This window comes from Myripristis murdjan, chromosome 18 (assembly GCF_902150065.1).
Source record: "Myripristis murdjan chromosome 18, fMyrMur1.1, whole genome shotgun sequence".
NCBI classification, from domain to species: domain Eukaryota; kingdom Metazoa; phylum Chordata; class Actinopteri; order Holocentriformes; family Holocentridae; genus Myripristis; species Myripristis murdjan.
This window is the reverse complement of record NC_043997.1, coordinates 5,782,439-5,810,333: the sequence shown is the minus strand read 5'-3', so window position 1 is coordinate 5,810,333 and position 27,895 is coordinate 5,782,439. Positions and strand designations below refer to the sequence as shown.

Below are 27,895 nucleotides of genomic sequence, written 5' to 3'. Positions count from 1 at the left end.
ACTTTTGATCTGTTCTCAAAGGAAATGAAAAACAACCTTCCTCCCCAGGTCAGTCTGGTGCATCTCAGCCAATAGTGGCAAGAATTGGTGAAGACGTCATTTTGCCGTGCCACCTAAGACCTGCCATGGATGCTGTTGCCATGACAGTGGAATGGGCAAGACCCGACCTGGAGCCCAGGTTTGTCCATGTGTGGCGTGACGGTGTGGACCTTCTGAGTCACCAGAACCCGTCCTACAAGGGAAGAACGTCGCTGTTCATCAACAAGATGAAGCACGGAGATGTTTCACTGACACTCTCTAACGTGAAACTCTCTGATGAAGGAAGATACAGATGCTACATTCCTTCACTGGATAGAGAAACTACTGTTTCACTTGTTATCGGTAAGTGAACCACCTGTACATCTATCTATCTATCTATCTATCTATCTATCTATCTATCTATCTATCTATCTTCAATTCAAACGGCCATATTGGTAATTTGTTCCAACCCTCTATTTCGACCCAAAGGATTGTTTCCTGAACTCACTAGGCACTAAAAATACTTGGTTAAGGTTTGGAAAAGGTTATTGTTAAGGTTAGGGAAAGGCTAATGGTTAGTAATGGTGAGTAATGGTTAAGGTCAGGTAAAAGTCAGGACTAAGATTATGAAATGTTAATCTTACCTGCCTAAAAATTCCCCAGCTTGGATTTGAATTTGTCTTGGGTGTGTGTAAGGCGTGCTGATTGACCCATCCTCCAGCCACCAACACCGGTAACCTCAGACTTTGTTGCTCCCTTAATAAGATCCCACAGTGACGTTACTTCTCAGACCGCTAGAGGTTGCATAACTTTAAATCATAACTATAGGTCATAACAGGCTGCTGTTCAAAGGAGCTAGTAAATGGACTGCATTTCTATAGTGTTTTTCTAGTCTACTGACCACTAAAAGCACTTTACACTGTTTGCCTCACTTTCACCCAGTCACACACACATTCACACACTGATGGCTGAGGCTACCATGCAAGGTGCCAAGCTGTCCATCTGAAGTGGTGAGGGGTTCAGTATCTTGCTCAAGGAGTCCTTACCAGACTGCAGCTCTACCTCCTGAGCCATGCCACCTCATGGGATTGGTTTTTGTGCAAATTCCAGGGTAACAGCATTACTACATAGCAAACCAAAGTCTGATACCACTACTGCACCCACCAGTGCCACTACTAGGAAAAATAATGGTCAGTCTTGCAAAGTGAAAATCAAATGAAACACAAACTACTAAAGACATACAAGTAATTTAATATAATTATGAATTACTAATTATAAGTATAATGAGCTATGGCAAGGACTGTATGCACACTCAATGCCAAAGCCTTTCACAGCCGTACAGGTGCAGCCATTTTAAGCGCAACCTTATAGAAATGAATTCATTTTGGTTTAAACAGTAAATGAACACCAACTGTGAATCTCTGTGAAGCCTGACCTCGAGTGGTGAAGAAAAGGAAAAAAAAAAGGTTTTCATGTCACATTTTCATTGGCCCATAACTGCATGTGGGAATGTCTTAAAAAAAATCTGATCTCTGTTTTAATTTAAAGTTCAAAGCTTGCTCTTTCTTGGGATATAAAACAAAACACCTGAAAATGCAGGAAAAATAAGGACGTGTGAAAATCGAACCAAAATCGACATATACTTTATTCTACTCTATACCCTCACTAAACTGACCGTAGCCTACATCAAAAAGTATCCATCCAAGCAAACTAAAATTTTACAATGTGCCTACTGGATAAATAAGGAACAACTGGTGAATTTTTCAGAATTTTTTGAGACCCAAGTCCGTGAGCCATTTAGTGAAATGACATGGAATGACCCATATGCATTGTTGTAGACATATGTGTATGCACCATGAGATCATCACATAATCAGGTGGTTCTCTCTGTTTTACTGATTTGATGATAGTATGCTGTGGCAGATATCATTTATATATTTCCATTGTTTGAAATCCCTCCTCCTCTCCCTCCTCATCAGGTGCTGCCTCCTCTCCTGTCATCATTGTGACCAAAAGCAGCAGTGGAGTGGTTTTAGAGTGTGAAAGTAAAGGCTGGTACCCAGAGCCTGAGCTGTTTTGGCTGGACGCTGAGGGAAAGCTCCTCTCTGCTGGAGCTCCAGAGACAGTCAGAGGTCCTGATGGCCTCTATACTGTCAGCAGCAGAGTGACTGTGGAGAAGAGCCACAGCAACAGCTACACCTGCAGGGTTCAGCAGAGCAAAATACAGAAAACCAAGGAGACACAGATTCATGTTCCAGGTCAGAAGTGTTTTATTAATGTAATATGGGTCATTTCCTAGCTTGAAACAGCTGAGATTTAGTTTTATATAAATGTCATATTGTTCTATGTTTTGTCATTTCAGATGATTACTTCCCGTCTTCTTCTGCTGTTCCTGTCGCCATCGGCTTGTCTGTTGTCTTCCTGTGTGTTGTTGCTGTCGTCATTTTTGTTGTGTGGAAATGGAGACGTAACAAAACAAGTAAGTCACAAATTAATTTTTTGTCTCCTTTCTGCATGTCAAATTACCATCACATCTCTTTGATGGTCAAAAAAAAAAAAAAAATGCTGCAGTGTTTTATGCTGACTATAAGAAGTAGTTGTGATAGGTGTGCTATAATCACTTAACCAGTAGAGGGCGTATCCTTAAGGCTTAGGTTCTTGTCATAGCAGCCTGGTGTAGCATCACCACCAGCATGAAAACACTGGTTTAAATACTGGCCCAAAGGGAAGAGTGGACCCAGTGTTCAGATACGGTCATGCTCATGCTTATTGGTGGTTTCTTATATGGATTGGGCCAGGAAACGAAGAGAGGGAAGCATGAAACTGAAGGAAAACCAGGGATCAGAGAGAGGACCTTTGATTTAAAACTGTTAAGTTAATATAATGGGTCTTGAGAAGGCCAGTAATGTCCAAAGGAAAAGGTTTCCATGAGCTGAAAACCTCAAAGCAAGAGCAAACGCTTTGCAGTACATCACTGTTTTTGAGTTTTATTCTTGCTTTTTTAAAGAGATTTTTCCTAGTGGGTTAAAGGATTTTAGAGTTTGGACCTGAACATTTGAGTGTCTTATAGACATTTAAAATGACACTAAACGTTGAATTAACTGCAAACTGACATAATACAGTTAATAAACCTTATTTTTGGAAGCAAGTCCTTTGGTTCATTGGGTTTGGGGAGTAAACATATAATTTAGTCTTTCAACCTAACACTGACAGTAAGGAAAACTACAGTAGTGTCGTGAACTAGGCTTTGGAAATAAGGCTGACTGTTAGACGGGGCTCTTTGCTGCCTGTCATCACCTCTCTGCCTTTATCTCATTTGTCTCTCTACTGTGTCTGGAAGAAATGTGGTAAACACAAAGAAATGAAAAAAAAAAACCCAAAAAAACATGCCATCAGTCAGCCTCTCTGACAAACATGTTTTCAGCTTCATGTTTTCATTGTGCCTGTATTTTCTTCAGTTTGGTGCCTTTTTTCTCCAAAAGACAAAACTCCATCAACACAACAAGTTTTAACATCAGCTAACATTGTTTCCTGTTTCTGTTTCACACAGAGAGAAAGAGGGAGGAGAACAAAACCAACTATGGGGTTAGCTACTTTGAACTTCAGTTGCTGATGAAGGATCTGGATGAGAAAAAGGCCAAACTTGAGGAAGAGCTGCAAAAGAAAGAGGAGGAAAGGAAACACTGGGAACAACTGTGTGATAAACTGATGACACAGAAGACTGAACTGGAGAACAACAGAAAGGAAAGTAAATTAAAACTGGAGGAGTTTGAGAGACTGAGGGATGAGAATGAGAAGAAACTTCAGTCAGTGAGAAGAAAAACACATGAGAAGGAGGGAGACAAGACAGACCTCGAAAAACAAAAAGACACAGCAAAGAAAGAGAAAGATGAAGACCTAAGTTCTCTATTACAGGACAAAAACAATCTGAAGTGGAGAACTGACTATTTTGAGAAACAACTACAAATAGAAGAGAAAAAACTGGAATACAAAGAGAGTGAACTTACTGCAGCAACAAAAAGGAAGAAACTGGCAGAGAGCCAGATGGAGCAGATCAGAGTGGAGCTGAAGGAGGTAGAGAAACAGGGGGATGAGAGAAAGAGCAAGACAGAGAAAGCACTGCTGAGCAAAGAGGCTGAAAGTACACGACTTATGGAAAGGAAGACAGAGGCAAAGGAACAAATCAGTGATAACTTAGAAGAAAATAAGAAACGGAAGGATGAGACAGAAAGGAAGCCTTTGTCAGTCAATAGGGAAGCAACAGAGACAGAGAAAGACCTGAAAATCCAGCAAGAAACAGCAAAGAGAGGAAACCAAGATCTCCAAATGAAGACAGAGCTTCCAGCAGAGGAACAGCAGAAAGGAAAAGCTCTGGAAAGTCAAGAGGAAAAATCCCACATGGATTTGGAGAAGAGAGAAACAGAGAATCAGGAAGAGCCACAGGAGAAAGATCAGCTGACTGAGGGAAGAGCTGAAGCTGAAGAAAGACTGGAGAGAGAGGAGGAAGAGAGGAAGAAGAAGGAGAAAAGAGAGACAGAGAAGGGGAAAAACACAGACACTAATGTGTTATCAGTCGCGTGTGGTCATATAATACGATCTTAATTTTCGCAGTTCCTCATCAGAGAGTTCACTGACAGTAAAACAGGTAAATGAAGTGCAGCTCCCTGCTGTGATCCTGTTGAACAGCTGCTCTCCACTTCCTTTCTCCAGCGGCTCCAAGCAGCGCTGGAACAGTCTGAGTCCCTCTGAGCTCTGAGCAGCTTCTTCATCTCTGCTCACATCCAGCAGACATTTGAAGCCATCAGACAGAGAAAAGGAGCTGAGCACATCAGCTTTGGATTTCATGTCACAGCTGCCAGAGTTGATGTTTCCCACTTTCACACTGGGATTTGTAAAAGTGGAGAGGAGGAGGAAGACTGGAAACAGATCCATGTTGACTTCAGAATCCAAGAGACTTGACCACCACCGTCTCTGTCTCAGGTTGTTGATTCAAAATGCAGGAAAATAACTCAACATGAGAATATACAGTTTTTATCACAGTACTTACTACCTTGTTTCTAGTTTTATTACAAGATATTATATTTTTTGTATTTTTTGTATCACAGCTTATTTTGTTGCTTATGATTATATTTTGAATGTTTTTGATGGTTAAATTTTGCCCCATTCTTTGGTGATAATTCACATAACTCTCTCCCTCAGTGTGTCACACCTGTACAATGTGACATCAGGTGTGTGTGCAGCTAAAACTGAAGTTAGTAAGCTTGAACACTGTAAATAGAAGTGTAAATATTCATCATGATGTTTGACCTGAGCTCTTTCTTTTCAAAAGTGTCAAACAGTGCACACGCTCCAGTCCTGTAACTGAGCAAAGCAAGTTTCCTGTGGAAACTGTTGAGGTGCATGAAGCTGCCAGATCCTCCCACTGACTCACTTTGCAGAGTTGAAGCAGCTCAGCAGAGAGTCTGCACACCAGGAGCTGCTACAGCTGGTGGGATGGATTTTATTTATCTGTGAAATGACAAGAGGTTTCACAAGTCAAGTCAAATCATGTAAAAATGCATTGTTTCTGTGTCCCTCATGCTTTAATAAAGTTGATACATGTTACAATTCAGTTCAGTTCAATTTTATCTGTTTGGCGTCAAATCATAAAAGTTTCTCAAGGTGCTTCACAAAAACCCAACAGATATCGGCCAAATCCATGGAGCAAAATCCCCCCAAGAGCAGCACAGGGCGACAGTGGTGAGGAAGAAACTACAGCTGCCAACAGGATGGAGGTCTGTCACTGAGCACAGCTGCAGGAAAACAAAGTCTTACATGAAATGTGGTTTATTTGATATTCCAGTTTCATTGTCCAGGCCAGGTGAATTATTTATCCCTCAGCTTCAGGGAGCAGACGAGGTGGGAAACTACCTTTAACAGCTGATAACTTCAAAATAAAAGACAAGAAAAGAAAAAGTCTGGTATCAGTGGAGACTTTAAATGTCCCGTAATGGAGTCAGTGTCACTTCAGAGGCTGAGACCTGGACAGAAAAGGATTCTGGGTACTTGAGCTGCTAAAAGTTCACTGTAGTGATGCTGCAGTTTTTTCAAATGGTGGACGGCCTGTAGACTATGTGACACTAAAACTCTCCATTGAAACCAACACTAATGAAGTCCTCTAACGTGGACGTCAGCATCTCCCTCAGTGGCAGCATGTAGTCCTTTATGGTCTCTTTGAACAATTGACTGATATTTTAATAATTGCTGTAGCTTTTCTACAGGAAGTTCATCTGCATCTGCATGTCCATCTCTACACTGCTTGACCCTTTTCATATTCAGTTTTCCCTCACATGTCAGGTTCATATTTAAGAGACGGCAGTTTCACAAATGGCATCAAAACCAGCGTCTATCTTCACCTCTGGGTCTGTTAATTTATAATAAACGAGACAGATGAAATTCAAATTAAAACAGATTAACATCAAACGGACATGCACATGAACGCAGGCAGCAGCAGATAAACGGGAAAATGCAGTGAGGTGAACACCCCTTAGAGCTGCAACACGTGACCAGGATGCAGGCTTTTTTTTATTGTACATATTTGGTTTTATTGTTTGGATGTTTGAGGACTTTGACCTCCTCATCTGATTTCCGCTCGGCTGAGGTGACTGTCAGCACACGGTATGTAGACCTTCACAAGTTAAATTCTTATTGTTAAATCGCTTATTTCCGTGGTATTTCATATTTAGGCTATTAATTAAATAAAGTGGATGTCGTTTATTTATCTATTTTGTACGAAAGCTGCTCTGTCGTCAAATATGTTGTTGCTTCTCCACCGTGAGTGAATCATTTGCACTCAAATGCGCATAAAATATATTTCCATTATGTAAAAATTCTGCCGTTCTTTTTCATCTTTCTTTAATTAAAATCAGCTTGTGTGTGAGCGGGTGAGTCCTTAGTGATTTCTTTGTGTGCAAAACTGTTGAACCCTAAGAGTACGAGAGTAAGAGTAAACTTTATTGTTCCCAAGGGAAATTCGTCTAGGGCAAAGTAGCCTATGACACTCTGTTGCTTCACAGAAATAAACTAAAACACCGTCACAAAAACAGCTACATCACATAAAACATCCTAAAAAAACACAGAGTACATTGAATACTGACAATATAGAGGAAATTGAACCGCACACAAAAAGCTGGTTAATTTGAAGTGCAAGAAAAATGCAGAAATGACTGTGTGTTAAATCGTACGTTGCTCTTCTGGACTACCCAGACAGCAGTACACTCTGGAACGGATCCGCCCTCAAGTCGCCAGATCCGCGTAGCAGTTACACGCTTCTGCACCAGCTTTAATTGCCTCAGACCTCCCATATGACAGATCCAAACCATAGGTCATATTACGGATCTGGGCCAAATCCAAACCACATGTCATAAGCATGGATCGCAGATCTGGGCCAGATACAGACCGCATGTCATGGCTTTATCCACTGTATGGGGCCAGGTCCGGTCAAAATCTGTTACAGATCCGTTATCCTAATCTGTGCCGGTATTGGTCCGTTGTGCAGAAAGACACAGGCGCAGATACGTTTAGTGGATCTGCACCAAATGGTGACCTATGTCTGGCCCTGATATGGCACAGACTGTTAGGGTATTGTTCAATAATGTAGTGGGGGCTGGAACAAATGATGATTTGAGGCGAGTCTGAGGAGATTTTCGTTGCTTGTTTCATGACTGATTGATTGTATAGAGACTCTGTGGGCTCATGTTTTTTCATGCCAGTTATCTTCATCACTGTTTAGTGCATAACACCAAACCAAACCAAACCAGGCCATAATTCCATATCTGATATCTCCATGTGCAATAACTTTTGATCTATGCCTGTTCTTACTGTTTTTACTAGGTATATATTGTGCTATTTATTTGTTTGTAATGTCTTTTCTTATCAAGCAGAGGTGCAGACCCCAAATTTCGTTGTGCAACTTTGTACAATGACAGTAAAGGCTATTTGTTTTGATAATGCTTTCTACAACAGCTCTGTTGAGGGAAGGTTATCAATATGGACTCATGTTTTTTTTCTCATTAATTTTAGTGTAAAAGACATTTAATTGGAGTTTTCAGACTGTGAGGATGATTCACCTGAAGGACGGTCTGTCCCTTAAACCTCAGCTCAGTGTCTTGGTTTTCCATCACGTTGTTGTCGCTCTTCTTCTAACACACTCCTGTGCAGGTAAATGACACACAGAAAAGATCAGTAATACCTTGGTGTGTGTTTTCAGATAAAAGATCATTATTAGGCTTTAGATCTGTTGTTATCTAAGTTGAAGGCAAAGTGATGTTAAGAGACTATATGAAGCATATTAATTTTTAAGTACATATTTATTCATATTTATAAATGTTGGGGTGACTGATGTGATGTTCAGTGTGTGTATGTGTGTTTCTACCTGCAATAAGACAATAAAAAGTAAATGAACTGAAGTGAAAATGGGAGTTTGCAGACAAAAACAGCTGCGCATACTGAATCAGTTCAGTCAGTTCTCATTGCAGGAAATGTAAAACAACATTTCTCCTCAGGTCAGTCTCAGCTGATTGGTCCTCCTCAGCCAATAGTGGCGATAGTTGGTGATGACATCACCTTGCCGAGCCACCTGGAACCTGCTGTGGATGCTGTTGGCATGACAGTGGAGTGGACGAGACCTGACCTGGAGCCCAGATTTGTGTATCTGTGGCGTGACGGTCATGAAATTGTGATCAATCAAAACCCAACATATGAGGGAAGAACGTTTCTGTTCAGGGACAAACTGAAGAACGGAGATGTTTCTCTGACACTCTCTAAAGTGAAAATCTCTGATGAGGGAAAATACAGATGCTTCATCCCTTCACTCAGAAGAGACACTATCATCACGCTTGTTGTTGGTAAGTACTCACCCTTTTTAAGCTAACTACAGCCACTCACACTGGGTAACAAATCACTGAGGGGTTCCCTCCTCGTCTCCCTCCTCATCAGGTGCTGCCTCCTCTCCTGTCCTCAACGTGACCAAAAGCAGCAGTGGAGTGGTTTTAGAGTGTGAAAGTAAAGGCTGGTACCCAGAGCCTGAGCTGTTTTGGCTGGACGCTGAGGGAAAGCTCCTCTCTGCTGGAGCTCCAGAGACAGTCAGAGGTCCTGATGGCCTCTATACTGTCAGCAGCAGAGTGACTGTGGAGAAGAGCCACAGCAACAGCTTCACCTGCAGGGTTCAGCAGAGCAAAATACAGCAAACCAGGGACACACAGATTCATGTTCCAGGTCAGAGGGCTTTTATAGATGGGATGTGGGTTGTTTACATATGTGTGACATCTAGTTTTGTATAAATGCCATCTTGTTCTGTGTTTTATCATTTCAGATGATTTCTTCCCGTCTTCTCCTGCTGTTCATATCACCATCGGCTTGTCTGTTGTCTTCCTGTGTGTTGCTGCTGTCGTCGTCTTTGTTGTGTGCAAATGGAGGCGTAAAAAAATCAGTAAGTGACACATTCATTTTTCCTCTCTTTTCTTCATGTGAAATTACCATCACATCTCTTTGATGGTTATAGTAATGTGAAGGACTCACATTTTTCCATGAATTCCATGAACTCCAAAACCTCAATAAAAATACTCCACTGTTTCTTGTTTACTGTAAAATAAATAGCTGTGATAGGTGCACCTTGATCAGTCAACCAGTAGAGGGCGTATCTTTAAGGCTCAGTTCTTGTCAAAGTGGCCTGGGCTCTTTGCTGCCTGTCATCACCTCTCTGCCTTTATCTTATTTGTCTCTCTACTGAGACTAGAACAAATGTGGCACACAGAAAATCTGATAACATTGTTAAAAGCTTATAGAAAGGATTGTAATATATAGAAAAAATAATGCTTTATGTTTAAGGCTTCATGTTTTCATTGTGCCTGTATTTTCTTCAGTTTGGTGCCTTTTCTCTCTAAAAGACAAAACTCCATCAACACAACAGGTTTTAACATCAACTAACATCATTTCCTGTTTCTGTTTCACTCAGAGGGAAAGAAGGAGGAGAACAAAACCAACTCTCAGGGTAACAACATTGAACTTCAGTCGCTGATGGAGGAGAACAAAACCAACTCTCAGGGTAACAACATTGAACTTCAGTCGCTGATGGAGGAGAACAAAACCAACTCTCAGGGTAACAACATTGAACTTCAGTCGCTGATGGAGGAGAACAAAACCAACTCTCAGGGTAACAACACTGAACTTCAGTCCATGATGGAGGAAGGAAGAAACCAGAAGCAGCTCAAGACAGAAAGAGAGACACTGAAGGATCTGGACAAGAAAAAGGCCAAACTGGAGGAAGAGCTGCAAAAGAAAGAGGAGGAGAGGAAACACTGGGTAATGCAGTGTCATAAACTGATGAGACAGAAGATTGAACTGGAGAACAACAGAGAGGAAAACAAATTAAATCTGGAGGAGACGGAGAGACAGAGGGATGAGAACACGAAGAAACTTCAGTCAGTGAAAAGAAAAATACATGAGAAGGAGGGAGACAAGACAGACCTTGAAAAACAAAAAGACACAGCAAAGAAAGAGAAAGATGAAGACATAGATCTTCTATTACAGGGCAAAAACAGTCTGGAGGGGAGAAAGTCTAATCTTGAGAAACGACTACAAGAAAGAGAGAAAAGATTGGAAAACAACGAGAGTGAACTTACTGCAGCATTAGAAAGGAAGAAACTAGCAGAGAGCCAGATGGAGAAGATCAGAGTGGAGCTGAAGGAGCTGAAGGAGGTAGAGAAAGAGAGGGATGAGAGAGAGAGGAAGACTCAGGCAGAGGAACAGCAGAAAGGAAAAGCTCTGGAAAGTCAGGAGGAGAAATCCCACATGGATTTGAAGAAGAGAGAAACAGAGAATCAGGAAGAGCCGCAGGAGAAAGATCAGCTGACTGAGGGAAGAGCTGAAGCTGAAGAAAGACTGGAGAGAGAGGAGGAAGAGAGGGAGAAGAAGGAGAAAAGAGACTCAAAGAAGAGGAAAAATAGTTTTGTCAGTAAAGCAGGTAAATGAAGTGCAGCTTCCTGCTGTGATCCTGTTGAACAGCTGCTCTCCACTTCCTTTCTCCAGCGGCTCCAAGCAGCGCTGGAACAGTCTGAGTCCCTCTGAGCTCTGAGCAGCTTCTTCATCTCTGCTCACATCCAGCAGACATTTGAAGCCATCAGACAGAGAAAAGGAGCTGAGCACATCAGCTTTGGATTTCATGTCACAGCTGCCAGTGTTGATGTTTCCCACTTCCACACTGGGATTTGTAAATGTGGAGACGAGGAGGAAGACTGGAAACTGATCCATGTTGACTTCAGAATCCAAGAGACTTGACCACCACCGTCTCTCTGTCTCAGGTTGTTGATTCAAAATTTAAGAAAATTACTCCACGTGAGAATAAACAGTTTTTATAACAGCACTTACTACCTTATTTCCAGTTTTATTACTAGGTATTATATTTTATTATTATTATTATTATTATTATTATTATTATTTGTATCATAGCTTATTGTGTTGTTTATTGTTATATTTTGAATGTATTTGATGATTAAATTTTGTCTCATTCCTTGCTGAGAATTCACATAACTCTCTCCCTCAGTGTGTCTCACCTTTACAATGTGACATCAGATGTGTGTGCAGCTAAGTTATTTTTGTAAGCTTGAACACTTTAAATAAAAGTGTAAATATTCACGATATTTGACCTGAAATCTTTCCTTTCAGACATGAAGTAAAAGTTAAAAACTGTGCACATGCTCCAGTCTTTTATCTCTTTTACAGTCTTGTTTTCTGCATCTTTTGCCTCATATCTATAAAATGAATACCTGCCTAAAACGTTTACACAGTACTGTAGATGTCAGTTTATTTCTTATTCAATGGCAAAACTGCAGCACATAGTCCGGTCTAACTGTGGTCTTTATGCACCAGTGGTTGATATTTTAATGATTTCTGCAGCCTCTCCACAGGAAGTTCATCTGCAACAGCCTCTGCACTGTTTGGTCTTATTTTCTCACTCTGGACAGTTTCAGTAACTAACAGCATCAGCAGTCTGGTCGTCCTCAGCTCTCGGTCAGTGTGAGCTGATTGGCCAACGCTATAACAAACCCACAGGATCTATTCACAGAGGCGTTCAGCTGCTGTGGTTTGTCTGCTTCAACGGTTTCTCATGGTTATACGGACGCTTTCAATTATACATATAGAGACGCTTATGTTAATAAAAAAAGAAATAAAGAACTGCTGCTGTTTAAACACAGTGTTTCAAAATATAAATGTCTATCTGTTTTTACTTCTCTCCTGTTGTGATACAGACCTGGTTCTCTCTTTACAAATACAGTATAAGTCACAAAACAAACAAGAAAGAAATTAATCAGGTAAAATAACTACAGATATAACAGACAGTGACAGAAACAGAGGTGAACACAGGGAAACATACAAACATTTTCTCATCTTTCCTCAATATCATCATGGATCACATCTGATCATAATGGCTTCATAACACAGACAAGATTGCAGTCCCAGTGTTGGCCACTAGATGGCTGTGCCACTGAAATACAGCAGGTCATGTGGCAACAGATGATTGGCAGGTGTTGTCCTTCCCTGAAACAGATATAATATGAACATAAAATGAACAATTGTTAGGTTTCTCATGGTCGCTTGAACACAACATCACCATACTCAAAAATGAGTATAATTAAAAATGAAGTATGATGAGGATTAAAGGGCCCAGATGTGATTTACCTGCCTACTTGGCATCCTCCACGATGACATCACAGCTTTTCTTCTCTCTACAACACTGACCTGCACAAACACAAATTAGAAATATCTGTGGTTATTATTCCACTATTTGTATTATCATTATTTTTTCCTCTTACATATTTGATCCAGTGATTGAAATAAGAGAAAATGTCATGTTGAAAGAGATATGTTTAATATTTTTACACCATGTTGAAGACTTGGATTGGGTGAGATTGACCTGCAGCAGAAACTGAGGGACTGAACTGACACAAACAGAAGGATGAGTGAAGGTGGAGGAGCAAAATATTATATATTTGTCTTTAACCATAACTCATCTCCACATTTTTTTTTTTTTTTAATCTCAAGACCTAGTGTGTCTAGTATTTATCAAGTAACTCCATCAAACTGCTGCTACCAAGCCTGAAGAAGCCCTCTGACCTGCTTCTGTCCGTGGTTTTCTCGTGTGGTTTGTGTCACAGAAACTAAAATTACCACCAACGTGTTGAGCGACTCAAACAGTTAAATTAGCCCCTTAGAATATACTTCACAAGGTAACTCGGCACAGCTTCTTTACAGTCTAATGATGTATTTAGGCTGACGATAACCTCAACTTTAACTCTTTTCTCATGGCAACACGAAGGCACAATGATAGGGTTTCTCTGGTCAACACAGGCCCATATTTGACCTGCTTTGAGAGGCAGAACCTGTTTACAATATTCTTTGTACCTCTCATTTTCTCAAGCGTTACCTTTGTCTTGGCAGTCACTTATTCACAGTGTGTATTATCTGGCTATACCTCTGAGTTTCCCACAGTGAAGCAGTCCGATCACCACCAGCGCTGTCATCAATAAACTGGTGAGGACCGTCTTTATCAGGAGGTGGGCAGGAGGACAGCCCTGAGTCTCCTCATGAAACACTAAAAAGACGAGAGAAAATAGATGATGTAATACTGAGATAAGGTGTTATTTCAGCACTGCAATATGAAGCTTTTTATTAATAGATTTAAAAGACAGTAATAAAATACATACAGTGGTGGAAAAAACAACATATCATCTTTATATATTTTTTTAAATGCTGTGACGTGTCACCTCTGACAGCCAGCCAGCTCTCTGGGGATTCTTCAAAGTCAGAGACGCTGCACTTGTAGAAACCTTCATCAGACTTGGAGACACTGTGGATGGTCATCTTTCCTGTTGAGCCGGTCCTGATGAGGAAGTCATCTTTATAGAAATCAGCTGTGAGGTTGGAGGGAGTCGTCTTGTTCCTGCAGCGCAGAGTGACGTCACTTCCCTCCATCGCAGGAAGGACAGGACTCTCCAGGATCACAGAGCCAGCTGAGCAACATGGATTTCATAAAAGGTTTTAGAAGCAGACTTGCTGTCATATATAAGAGAGAAGAAGTTTTCAATTATCGGTAAAAATTTAAATAAACAAATAAAATGAGATAGGGTAGATTGAAAATACAGACAGGGGAGTGTATCAGTTTGGAGACCGAGGTGGCAAATTTTTCCTCTCAAGTCCCATTTCAACTTTTTAACAAAGTCTGAAAACTGATCTTTTCAAATCAACTCCTGGATAAAAAAATTGGGGTCGGGGAAAGAAAACGTTTCACTAATTTTATTACAAGTTCAAGCTCAAGGCTGCAACTCGATCATTAGTGTGAATACTCTTTCTTGATGCATAAATGACGAAGGGGTGCATGATTGCTAAGTACTGCAGCGTCTCTAAAGTCACTGCAAATAAACAGTTACAATTCTTTTAAAGGCATTAAAGAAAATCTAAGCCATCATCTGACAAAATGATCAAACTGCGACAGACTGACATTGAATGATGGACTTCAAGAGCGTATTATTATAAGTTTTATTACTACTACTACTACTAGTACTCTTAACTATTGTTGTTTCATACATTCTCTGGAGCTGAAGTGTTCATTTTATAAAACCATACCAGCGACAACGACGTTAACAACATGGCCTCTCTCTCCGTTCTCGTTCTCACACCAGTATTTCCCACCATCCACTGCGTAGGCAGCTCTGATGCTGCAGTTGGTGGGACAGGTGTTAATTAGCCTCTTGATCTTCCTCATCACTCTCCATTCAGCGGAGCCGTCGAGACCCTCGCAGCTGAAAGAGACGGACTCATACAGGAAGAGCTGCAGTCTGCTGGGATCAACATGAAGAGAAACTAGATCTGACAGAAACAGAGAGAAAAAGATGGTTAAATTAATTTGTGCCCAAATTAAAAAGAGTGGAATCAGCTGTTCTAGCAGAGCTGAACACTTCATCAAAAGTGCATATTGCAAAACTATTTAAAATTACATAAGTATATATAAGTTAAAATGTCTTCAAATTAGATATAGTATCAGAATATTGAATAAAAAGTGCATATCAGCTAAACATGCTGAAAATTTTGTGACGCTGATTTCTTAAGCATTTACAAGTCCACTTTCTTTACCTTGATGCAAACAAGCAGCTTTTAGAAAAAACACAGTGAGGTATCCCATCTCAACCCAGATAAACTCCTGTATAATGTTGTGGAACTGGACTCATATTTAAGTTAATAAAAATACACTCACACAGAAATGTATTTCATTCTGTAAACGACAGATTACCAAAGTGGTACGTACCGCTGTTCTGAGCAGAGGAACTACGCAGGAGCAAAACTTTCATCACTGGAGAGACAGAGGAAGAGAGGTGTGTATCACAAATAAATGTCTTTATATAGAAACACTTCAGAAACAAAACATCTTACTACTTTCCAGCTAGCTACTATCATTTCACGTGACACTTCGACCAAACGTGATCATTCTAGGAAGGCGGGGACATGACATCTGTCGTAAAGAGGCTCTGACCTCTGATCCTAGTTAATTCTGGAGGTAATTCTGATGTTTTTAATCCAGAAATCTGAGCTTCAACTTAACATCAACAATGGACAAGAAAGGGAGACCAACTTTAACTGCTCTTCTGAAAATGCCTGATGGTGTAAACCTTCATGACAAAGACATAACTGATGTTCACAGCTTCAAAATGTAAATTTGAAACTACTTAATTTCAATTTAAGACCTGTTTTGACATATAGGAAATCAGTTTTGTCCATAAGAGACTTTATGGGACACAAACATGCAGCCAGACACCAAACAATACAGGAAAGTGAAACAAGTTGTGTTCAACTCAGAAACCAACCATCCAGCATGTTGTAGCTATCAACACCAGTATTTTTAACTGCTGCTGTGTCTCGTTTTGATTGATTACAAAACTTTGATTACTGTGGTGGAGAAACGTAGAGAAGCAGGGAGTCAGTACTCACCCAGTGTGAGGCAGACAGCTGTGACCTCCATGCTGTCTTGCTGCTGACTGTCTGAATGTCAGACTGAACATCAGCTCAGGTCTGATGGAGGGGAGGACCTCCTCTTCCTGTGCAGCTCACTTCTGGTTTTGACGCAGCAGCAGGTTGAAGTCTTGATGTTGCCGACGTGCTCAAAGGCAGAGCTGCTCTGGAGGCGGAGAAAACCTCGAAGGTTGAGCTAAAACTCAACAAGCAAAGGTCAAAAAAAGCTGATGGGTTTGCTTCAAGGGCACTGAGACAGATCATATGGGACTGCTGATGGACATGTTTGTTTGTCAGAGTTGAACCAATGACCTTTTTTATGTGATGGTGTCTGCAGCCACAAGGCCACCCTGATATGCAGGTTTTCATCTTGGCCTTTAAACTGCTGAAACCAATAGTTACTGTCTTGCCACAGACACACTGTATAGAAAATTTAGCATTAATTCAGTATTGCAACCTGCACAAAATTCATCAACCATCCTGCAGGACATCTCTCTCTCTCTCTCTCTCTCACACACACACACACACACACACACACACACACACACACACGCACACACACTTACGAACTCATGATCATGGTACTGCTCTGCCCCCTGCAGTAAATCAGCCGGCCTAACAAGTGTCTCATAAACATTTCCTTTGCCTTTTTCTTACTTGGATGACAAATAATTGATGTTACTTCTCACATATCTTTATTGAAACAATCCACCTTTTTTCTTATATAAGAGCTCTATATTACATTGCTTACGTTGTTTGTTTTTCTATATATTATTGGTGACCGAGTTCAAGTTCAACTTTTTATTTATAAGTGGCTCACATAAATGAAGAGACTGAGCTGAAAGTAAATGTGAAAATTAACTTAATGAGGAACAATATCAATACAATCCATATTGAAACAAGCATTATTAGTTTGTGTTGGAAATATGAATGAACTTAAATCCTATGCAATAAAATGCTATTTACTTTACCTGCTTTTCTATGAATTAGTTCTTCACTTAAAGACATAATGTGATTTACAGCTGAGTTTCCCTGCTGTTACTGTCCCACAGGTGAACTGGAGAGGCACTACATGTTGTTTCTTGTTTTTTTTTTTTTTGTTTGTTTTTTTGTTTTTTTGTTTTTTTGTTTTTTTCCTTCTTTGAGGACTTCCTCATACAGCCTAACACTCTGGGACGTGTAACAGGTAGGCATGTATGTATGTTTCTTCTTTTTCTTTCTTCATTTTTTTTTAAATGCTATGCTGATGAGGCTTTTCCTAACTTATATTTTAAAAAGTATGAATCTAACCAATTTATGTTTAATTTAGTTTATGTTTGACAGCCATTTTTTATGCGGCATGTGAGGCTTGTTTTACCACTATGAAAACAAACAAACAAACAAAAACATGGAGCAGAATAGAGCCCGTAAGCTTTTCAGTGTCATAATTTATAATTTAATCAGCAACAACTTAGAAGCAGTAGGTTATGAAATGATAAGCAGGGCAAGTAAAACTGAAAGTAGTTTGCAGTGCAATTATCTTTACACTGAGCAGGTCATAAAACCAGAGAGGACAGTGTAGAGGATATTTGTGTGTGTGAGTGTGTGAGTGTGTTGTTTGGTGCTGTAAAAGTGTACGGTCTGAAACTGTAATCAGATTCACACTGTGTATTTAAAATGAAATGAATTTGTCCATAGAAGTGGACATGCTGTTGAAGGAATGGCCAGCAAGGGGCGCTGTTGACTTTAAATAACCTGTTCCCACGTCATGGTTACACTGACAGTTCAGTTTGTTGTTATGATACATTTTTTCAGGAAAACATGCAACTATTTTATCTGCTTGTCTTGCCTGCCTGGCCAGCAGGACTGGAAGGCAAGCTGAGCAGGTAAAATAGTTTCTAGATAATTAAGCTCGATAAGATACTTTATAAAAAAAAAAAAAAAAAAAAAGTAGATTTAAAAGTAGATAGATTTGAAATGGAGTAATCAAGATGCTTTAATTCAGCTTTAATTTAAGGGGTTGAAAAAAATATTTAATTAACCTTTTAGGAATTAAGAGCAAACGTCTCTTGACTGTAGATTTGGCCAATGATACGCCTACCTTGAGTGTTTTTGGCTTCCCTTGACATTGTGAACGGGTCTTTCTTCATCAGGGAAAGAATTATTCAGTCATCCACTTCAGATGTCTTCTGTGGTCTTCCAGGCCTTTTGAGTTTACTAGTGCATTCCTTCTTTTTCAGTTTAAACCAAACCTTTGATTTGGCTCCTCCTAAAGTTGTTGCTATCTGTCTGATAGCCTAATGATAGCCTCCTTCACCTGCACAGACTCCTCTTTGGCTGTCATGTTGAAGTTCTGATAAACAGCGACCAAATGCAAATACATGGAATGAACTCCAGACCTTTTATTTTTTTAATTTGTCATGGTATAATGAGGGAAAAGGCCACACCTGGCCATGAAACTGCTTTTTAGTCAAGTGTCCAATGACTTCTGAGCCTCTGAAAATGGGGTGACAGTGTATAAAACTGGCTGTAAGTCATAAACGGTTAATGCCATATTTTTGTTCAGCCTCTTACATTAAAGCTGAATGTCTGCACGTCAATCATGTCTTGATTACTCCATTTCAAATCCACTGTGGTGGTGGACAAGGGCAAAATTATAAATATTGTGTCACTATCAAAATACTTACAGACCTAACTGTAGCTACATATATACGTAAGAGCAGAAAGAAAATGTTGTTAGTTTATGGCATATCATGACATCACATCATAAAGTCATATCCTTTCAGATCGACCAAAGGTTGCAGGTAGCAAGCAAGCAAGGTAAGCTACCATGAAATTACTACTGAATCTGGTTGTAACACAATGACTGAAGTTAAATAATGGGATTATTATAACTGCATATATATTGGAAGGTTCTTGAATGAAACTTTGAGTACTTCTGCCTAAAATCTGTCTAAAGACCAGAAATATTCGCCAGTTTCACACCAGCTGCTGAAAGGGTTTTTATCACTGTCTGGGTTTAACTTGAATATTAACTTAATGTCTACTCAGTATAAAAAATCCATTTTAAAGTTACACATATTATTATTAATAATAATAATGTGATCACACTTCTGAAAACATATTGATTTGATGCTGGCAGCATAAATTCACCATCGTTAATTTCCTTCGTTTGCACATAAAACAATGCAGCTCCAATTTATAGTAAACAATCTTTAAGTTCACCATACAGAGCAGCTTGTTTTATCAGCTAATGTTGCTGTATGTTGTGGTGTTTCCCTGAATAATTTTTAATTTGTGTATCTTGTCCTCAACCCAGATTTTCTTTCACTGGACAATGAAGTTTGATTTAAATAAAAACTAAATTGAATAATTTGTCTCGGCAGCTTGCTGTCGTCACTCTCGGTGTCCATCTTGGATCAGGAAAATGAAGTTCAGTCTGTGTGGCTGCGTTGGATTCTGGTTGTTTCTCACCCACAGACTCCCAGTTTCCTCAGGTAAACTGGACCAGTAGGGCACAGCGTGTGTTGTTATGCTCTAAAAATACTGGCAACCAGACTCTGTTGAATTGTTTAGTTTTAAAAATGATACCAAAAAATGTCTCATATGATGTGATCGAGGTGGTTAGGATGATATGAGAGATTTATCCTCAGTTGGACCTACTAGTTGGTAGTAGTCACATAAATTTTGATGTTTTTTGCTTTCTGACACATCAAGAAAATGGTGTTATTGTCGAGGTGAAAAGGTGAAAAAAATCCCTAAATTGTGATTTTGAGATCGTCATCTCTATGTTTTGTAAGTCAAAATTACATTTTAAAGTTGCCGTGGACTTGTGGAGTATATCATGTTGCATATTGCCATGTTGTCCAAAGCTGCAAGGTTGGATTGTTGTGAAAGAAAATTTTGTTTGTGCAATATCAATACTAGATCTATCTATCAAGTTCAGCACTATCATAAAGCAATAAACACCCACAAACAAGCTAATAATTTTAGATGACCAGTCATATCAGCACTCATGTTTGGCTGAACACTGTTACTCATGGTCTTCATTTGTAGGTGGAGGATTGATGTTAAATCATATGAGATGGAAAAATGAAGCATATATTTCATCTAATTGTTTATCTACACTGACATTGGTTGTTTTGAACACCTCTTGGGTCGTCTTTCTAAAATCATTGTGAGCCCCTTGAGGCTTATTGCAAGTGTTTTGTTATCAGGTCTATCAAACTTCCTTTTCATCAACCGGTACAAGTTTTTAAAATTGTTTTCATAGTTTTCCCTCTAGGTCAGTCTCAAGTGGTTTGCTCACCTCAGCCAATAGTAGCGTTAGCTGGTGATGATGTCATTCTGCCGTGTCACCTTGAACCAGCCACCAGTGACTTTTCCGGGACAGTGGAGTGGACCAGAGAAGACCTGGGCCCACCGTACATCCATGTTCACCAAAGTGGTCGTCTTGTGGTTCAGGACCCAAATCCACTGTATAAGAACAGGACCGTCCTGTTTGTTGATGAACTGAAGAACGGAAACATCTCGCTGAAACTCTTCAGAGTGACACTCTCTGATGAGGGGAGATACAGATGCTTCATTCCTTCGATATGGGGAGAAGCCTTCATCCAGCTCCATGTTGGTGAGTCAGTCAGTGAATGATGTAAAAGATCTGAAGTGCAATAACAGCGTCACAATTTGAGAAATTGTACTGAACAAGCCCTCTGCTGTAAAGTAGCTGTTATGACCCCATTACATTGAAATCACCATTTAAAATCCCTCCTTCCTCTCCCTCCTCATCAGGTGCTGCCTCCTCTCCTGTCCTCAATGTGACCAAAAGCAGCAGTGGAGTGGTTTTAGAGTGTGAAAGTGAAGGCTGGTACCCAGAGCCTGAGCTGTTTTGGCTGCACGCTGAGGGAAAGCTCCTCTCTGCTGGAGCTCCAGAGACAGTCAGAGGTCCTGATGGCCTCTATACTGTCAGCAGCAGAGTGACTGTGGAGAAGAGCCACAGCAACAGCTTCACCTGCAGGGTTCAGCAGCTCAGCATCAACCAGAGCAGGGACACACACATCCACGTCCCAGGTCAGAGGGCTTTTATAGATGTGTAAAATGTGAGCCATTTTTAGATTTAAACAAGTGATCAAGTTTTATACAAATGTCATGTTGTTCTGTGTTTTATCATTTCAGATGATTTCTGCCCGTCTTGTGCTGTTCCTGTCGCCATCGGCTTGTCTGTCGCCATCAGCTTGTCTGTTGTCTTCCTGTGTGTTGCTGCTGTCGTCTTTGTTGTGTGGAAATGGAGACTTAACAAAATCAGTGAGTAACACATTCATTTTCCTCTCCTTTCTTTATGTCAGATTACCACCGCATCTCTTTGATGATTACAGTGATGTGAATGATTCTGTTTTTTCATGAATTTCATTAACTCCAAAACCTCAACAAAATACTCCACTGTTTAACGTTTACTGTAGAAAATAGTTGTGATAGGTGCACCTTGATCAGTCAACCAGTAGAGGGCGTATCTTAAAGGCTCAGTTCTTGTCAAAGTGGCCTGGGCTCTTTGCTGCCTGTCATCACCTCTCTGCCTTTATCTTATTTGTCTCTCTACTAAGACTAGAGGAAATGAAACAAACACAAAAAGGAAAAAAAAAAAGATTTCTCAAAGGTTATATAAAAGGTTAAAATATAAAGAAAAAAATGAAGTTTATTTTTGAAAGGCTATTGAAAAGGTTATTTCATGCTGAATCATATTCCCATGCCATCAGTCAGCCTCTCTGACAAACATGTTTTCAGCTTCATGTTTTCAGTGTTCCTGTATTTTCTTCAGTTTGGTGCCTTTTCTCTCTAAAAGACAAAACTCCATCAACACAACAGGTTTTAACATCAACTAACATCGTTTCCTGTTTCTGTTTCGCACAGAGAGAAAGAAGGAGGAGAGCAAAACCAACTCTCAGGGTAACAACACTGAACTTCAGTCCCTGAAGGAGGAAGGAAGAAACCAGAAGCAGCTCAAGACAGAAAGAGAGACACTGAAGGATCTGGACAAGAAAAAGGCCAAACTGGAGGAAGCTGCAAAAGAAACAGGAGGAAAGGAAACACTGGGTAATACAGTGTCATAAACTGATGAGACAGAAGATTGAACTGGAGAACAAAAGAGAGGAAAACAAATTAAAGCTGGAGGAGATGGAGAGACAGAGGGATGAGAACGAGAAGGAACTTCAGTCAGTGAGAAGAAAAATACATGAGAAGGAGGGAGAGAAGACAGACCTCAAAAAACAAAAAGACACAGCAAAGAAAGAGAAAGATGAAGACCTAAGTTTTCTGTTACAGGACAAAAAGAATCTGGAGAGGAGAAAGGACTATTTTGAGAAACAACTACGAGATGAAGAGAAAATACTGGAAAACAAAGAGTGTGAACTTACTGCAGCAACAAAAAGGAAGAAACTAGCAGAGAGCCAGATGGAGCAGATCAGAGAGGAACTGAAGGAGCTGAAGGAGGTAGAGAAACAGAGGGATAACAGAGAGAGGAAGACTCAGGCAGAGGAACAGCAGAAAGGAAAAGCTCTGGAAAGTCAGGAGGAGAAATCCCACATGGATTTGAAGGAGAGAGAAACAGAGAATCAGGAAGAGCTGCAGGAGAAAGATCAGCTGACTGAGGGAAGAGCTGAAGCTGAAGAAAGACTGGAGAGAGAGGAGGGAGAGAGGAAGAAGGAGGAGAAGAGAGACTCAAAGAAGGGGAAATTCAGAGAAGATAAAGTGTCATCAGTCATTGGGAGTCATTTTACACGATGGTAATTTTCCCGGTTCCTCATCAGAGAGTTCACTGACAGTAAAGCAGGTAAATGAAGTGCAGCTCCCTGCTGTGATCCTGTTGAACAGCTGCTCTCCACTTCCTTTCTCCAGCGGCTCCAAGCAGCGCTGGAACAGTCTGAGTCCCTCTGAGCTCTGAGCAGCTTCTTCATCTCTGCTCACATCCAGCAGACATTTGAAGCCATCAGACAGAGAAAAGGAGCTGAGCACATCAGCTTTGGATTTCATGTCACAGCTGCCAGTGTTGATGTTTCCCACTTCCACACTGGGATTTGTAAAAGTGGAGACGAGGAGGAAGACTGGAAACTGATCCATGTTGACTTCAGAATCTAAGAGACTTGACCACCACCGTCTCTCTGTCTCAGGTTGTTGATTCAAAATGCAGGAAAATGACTCAACATGAGAACATACAGTTTTTATAACAGTATTTACTACCTTGTTTCTAGTTTTATTACAAGATATTATATTTTATTACTATTATTTTTTGTATCATATCTTATTGTGTTGTTTATTATTATATTTTAATGTTTTTAATGATTAAATTTTGTCTTATTCCTTAGTGAGAATTTATATAACTCTCTCCCTCAGTTTGTCACACCTGTACAATGTGACATCAGGTGTGTGTGCAGCTAAAACTGACTTTTGTAAGCTTGAACAGAGTAAATAGAAGTATAAATATTCATCATGATGTTTGATCTGAAATCTTTCTTTTCAGACATTAAGTAAAAGTTAATAACTGTGCACATGCTACAGTCTGTTATCTAATCTTTTACAGTCTTGTTTCCTGCATGTTTAGAGTTTGTTTGTTTTTTTTACTTGGCATGTGTGCACTGATGTTACTTACATCAGTGCACACATGCCACAGTGAGCACTGATGTAAGTAACTAAATTTGCATTACAGAAAATACATCAGTGATCATACATCAGTATGTAAAACAGAAGTCCCTCTGAGTTTGTGATGATCACAATTGATGTGTCTTGATTGTCTTTCATTTTCCGAATGCTTTGTGAACATTTACTTTTTCCTTTTTACCAGGTGAAAACCTACATTCAGTTCTCCCTCAGGTTGTCACACCTGTACAGTGTGACACAATGTGACTAAATAAATTTGTGATTAATTTTGGACTTTCAGAGCTTGTCTGTACATCATTGGGAATGAATGGAAACGTGCTTTGTAATGTTTTGCTGGGATTCGTGATAGATGTATGCTATTTTAGACATTAGAGACATTATTGTCTCATTTAGGACGCGGGTCACAAACACCACTTTGGTGCTGTGTTATTCAATGCAAGCAAGATTATTGTCTGATGCGACATCTGCAGCTATATTTTGAGTGTTAGAGATGTTGTGTTATGTTGATAAAAATATGTTCTTACTTTGCTTGTTTTCTTTACTACACTGTTGTAGAGTAGTAGAAAGATATTTTTGATGCTCTTATGTTTAAACTCTATTTTTTGTCAAATTATTGTTATATTTTGGTTGTTATTTTACTTTTTGTGGAATGTTGAATTATTTCTAAAAATATACAAACACTTTTTAGGCTTTAATTAAAACGAGTCTGTCATTGCCTGTTGTCAGAATAACATTTGTTCCTTCATCCCAGCTGGACATTTGAAAGTGTAACGGATTCCCAGCAAACAGCACTGAAACCTTTTTTATGTGATGGTGTCTGCAGCCACAAGGCCACCCTGATACGCAGGTTTTCATCTTTGCCTTTAAACTGCTGAAACCAACAGTTACTGTCTTGCCACAGACACACACACACACTGTATAGAAAATTTAGCATTAATTCAGTTTTGCAACCTTCCCAAACTTCATCGACCATCCTGCTAGGGACACACACTAACTCATGATCATGGTGCTGCTCTGCCCCCTGCAGTAAATCAATGGACCTGTCTCATAAACGTCTCCTTTTTCTTTGTTTTTGCTTGGGTGACAAATAATTCATGTTACCTCTTGTCATACAGAACTGGACTTTGTATGACAAGCATTATTTAAGAAAAATAATAATTAAGTTTCTAGCTTGTGAATATATACAGTACAGGCCAAAAGTTTGGACACACCTTCTCATTCAATGCGTTTTCTTTATTTTCATGACTATTTACATTGTAGATTCTCACTGAAGGAATCAAAACTATGTATGAACACATGTGGAGTTATGTACTTAACAAAAAAGGTGAAATAACTGAAAACATGTTTTATATTCTAGTTTCTTCAAAATAGCCACCCTGTGCTCTGATTACTGCTTTGCACACTCTTGGCATTCTCTCGATGAGCTTCAAGAGGTAGTTACTTCAAGATATATATATATATATATATATATATATATATATATATATATATATATATATATATACATATAATCTTCAGAGGCTCAGAAGTCATTGGACAAACTATACATAATATACATAACTACAAATTTAAGGATTATATTCAATATTTGAAAGAAAATCCTTTGCAGTCTATGACTGCCTGAAGTTTCCTCCCTTGAGACGCTCTGCCAAGCCTTTATTGCAGCTGCCATCATCTGCCGCCTGTTTTTTGAGGACTTTGTCCTCATACAGTCTACTTTCGTTCGAACAAAGAAAACCTAACGCTTTGGGACATGTAAAAGGTAGATCTGTCTATGTTTATTATAATAATTATTATTGTTATTTTTCCTAAATGTTACCTATGCTGATGAGGCTTTTCCAAACTTTTAATTTAAAAATGATTCATCGAACCTATTTATCCTGAGAACAAAAGATAGTCGGCATTTACTCTTTACCACAGCCAAATTTTTATACAGCATCTGACCCACATGAAACAAGCAAACAAACATACAAACAAACAAACAAACAAACACCAAACAAACAAACAAAAAACATAGAATGGAATATAGCCTATAATCTCAGAAGTTTCATAATCCAAATTTCATCAGCAACAACTCAGAAGCAGTAGTTTATAATAGGATAAGTAGGGCACGTAAAAATGAAAGGAAAAATGCCATAGCCGACATTTTTCATTTCACAGTGCAGCTCATAAAACCACAGAGGAAAGAGTAAGAAGAGGATTTTTTTCTTTGTGTCTGTGTGTGTGTTGTTTGCTGCTGTAGAAGCATACAGTCTGAAACACTGAGTGTTATGGTTAAATGAATTTGTCTATGTATAGAGGTGGACATGAAATTGAAAGAATGGCCAGCAAGGGGCACTGTTGAATCTAAATCACTTGTTACATTATCCAACACGGTGAATGTAGCCGGTTACACTGACAGTTTGTATGATACATTTTTCCTGATGTATCCTGTAAACATGGATAAATCAGGACAACTAGCAGCCGCCTTATTTGCCAGTTCTGCTTGGCTAGAAACCACCTTGTTGTTAGATTTTATTAAAATCTAAAAATACAGGAATCTTGGATTAGGAGATCCATACAACACATAGTCATTGCATTCACTGCGTAAACGTCATTTGTAATGTCTCAAAAGTACAAAAGGTTTGAAAAAGATTAATTAAAACTTTCAAAAATTGAGACTTCTTGAAGTTGAACTGTTTATAGTTTTGACGAAATATCTAACTCAAATTACAATGGTGGTAAGAGTTAAAAAAACTGTAATGACCATCATCACTTTAAAAATGTGCAAATAAATTAATTAATTTTCTAGCTAGAAATAGGCTATTTACTGTGTAAATCTTCTTGGTCTTGGTCTTCTTGGTCTTCTTTGGTCTTGATCGATGAGATGATGTGTTGGTTATTTTCCACAGCCTACATGCCACTTCAAAATGCATTTTCCCCATATGGTATTCTTGTGCATTAACACCTCACATTTGGTTTGTGTCAGGTTTTCAGAAGTCAAGGATGCTTCACCTGGAGGACAGACTGTCCCTTAAATCTCAGCTCAGTGTCTTCAGTTCCTTGATTTTCCATCACTCTGTTGTCCTTCTTTTTCTAACAAACACTTGTGAAGGTACTATTTGTCACTTATTTAAGTATTTTGATATCATATATACAGTCATGGCCAAAAATACTGGCACCGCTCCAATCCTTTCAGATAATGCACAACTTCTCCCAGAAAAAAAAAAAAAAAATTGCAATTAAAATGCTTTGGTATTCACATGTTAATTTCCTTTGTTTGCACTGGAATAGCACAAAAAAGTAGTGAAAAAAAGCCTGATCTGATCTCATCCTACACAAAACTCAATTTAATATCTGGTAGCATATCCTTTGGGGAAAAAAACTGAAATCAATCGCCTCCTGTCACCATGACTGAGTTTATTACACCTGTCTAGTGGACGTTTGGACCGTTCTTCTTTTGCCACCTGCTCCGGGTCTCTAAGAGTTGAAGGGTGCCTTCGTACCAGCAGCTGTTTTGAGATCTGTCCATAGATGTTTCACAGGATTTATATCTTGACTCATTGCTGAATTGCAGAACTTTCCAGTGCTTTGTCTTAAACCATTTCTGCTGGTTTTTGACATTTACTTTGAGTTTGTCTTGCTGGAAGACCAATGACCTCTGACAGCATTCTGACATTTTTATCTACGTATTTTTGCCACTCATAAAATTTCATAGGCAAACCATCTTATCCAGGTGAGTTAATGTTGGGCAGAACAAGCTATTTCTTGAAGGCAATTCTAATCTTCTGCATTAGGAGAGCAACACTGACACTTAAATTGTGTTTTTGGTGTATCGTGGTTTCAAGTTGAATTTTGGAGAATCTGAATTTCATTTTAGATATGTTCAGATGGTGAACTGGAAGGATGACTATTAAGTACCATATTTTAGTGTTTGCCTAAGATAAGTTTGAATTACTTGTTCATTCCTCATCTTGTATGTCAAGTATGAGATAATGCATCCCCCAAGAGCTACTGTTTCCCAAAATACAGATGAGGATGTTTTGGGAAAGTCATTCAGTTCCACAGAGGATTTCCTCTCCCCAAAAAGTTGAAGTTGAATTCTGTATCTGTCAGGATGACAACACAGAATTACCAATTAGGAGAAAATTAACTCAAGCTATTATGGTGGGGTGAATATGAGAATAATTAGCTATAAGTAAGAGTTTCTTGATGCTCACACAGCCTTATAG

At 39.4% G+C, this 27,895-nt stretch overlaps 2 protein-coding genes and 1 long non-coding RNA gene across 3 annotated transcripts; 2 read left to right on the top strand and 1 right to left on the bottom strand.

Moving 5' to 3' along the window:
* Positions 1–125: 125 nt before the first annotated feature.
* On the top strand, positions 126–23,573 carry LOC115377051 (trichohyalin-like). Its single transcript, XM_030076904.1, has 5 exons — positions 126–381; positions 2,201–2,275; positions 2,380–2,496; positions 3,568–4,091; positions 22,512–23,573. The coding sequence occupies exons 1-5, from the start codon at positions 126–128 to the stop codon at positions 22,815–22,817; spliced, it is 1,278 nt and encodes a 425-aa protein (XP_029932764.1). The 3' UTR covers positions 22,818–23,573.
* LOC115376900 (uncharacterized) lies at positions 9,102–9,483 on the top strand. The gene is made up of 2 exons (XR_003929865.1): positions 9,102–9,272; positions 9,370–9,483. It is a non-coding gene; the product is annotated as an uncharacterized LOC115376900 (long non-coding RNA).
* On the bottom strand, positions 12,271–27,895 carry LOC115376894 (low affinity immunoglobulin gamma Fc region receptor II-like). The gene is made up of 8 exons (XM_030076720.1): positions 27,884–27,895; positions 16,038–16,224; positions 15,358–15,402; positions 14,679–14,921; positions 13,820–14,065; positions 13,528–13,647; positions 12,735–12,794; positions 12,271–12,593 (listed from the first exon to the last, which is right to left on the bottom strand). The coding sequence occupies exons 2-7, from the start codon at positions 16,066–16,068 to the stop codon at positions 12,739–12,741; spliced, it is 741 nt and encodes a 246-aa protein (XP_029932580.1). The 5' UTR covers positions 16,069–16,224; positions 27,884–27,895; the 3' UTR covers positions 12,271–12,593; positions 12,735–12,738.

Bases quoted from the DNA above. Each gene is read 5' to 3' on its own strand.
- LOC115376894 (XM_030076720.1), bottom strand. From the start codon at position 16,068: ATGGAGGTCACAGCTGTCTGCCTCACACTGG. The intron at 15,403-16,037 runs GTGAGTACTGAC...CTGTCTCTCCAG, and splicing joins AGCTGTCTGCCTCACACTGG to TGATGAAAGTTTTGCTCCTG. The intron at 13,648-13,819 runs GTGACACGTCAC...TCGTCTTTTTAG, and splicing joins GAGCTGGCTGGCTGTCAGAG to TGTTTCATGAGGAGACTCAG.
- LOC115377051 (XM_030076904.1), top strand. From the start codon at position 126: ATGGATGCTGTTGCCATGACAGTGGAATGGGCAAGACCCGACCTGGAG. The intron at 382-2,200 runs GTAAGTGAACCA...TGGAGAAGAGCC, and splicing joins TACTGTTTCACTTGTTATCG to ACAGCAACAGCTACACCTGC. The intron at 2,276-2,379 runs GTCAGAAGTGTT...TTGTCATTTCAG, and splicing joins GACACAGATTCATGTTCCAG to ATGATTACTTCCCGTCTTCT.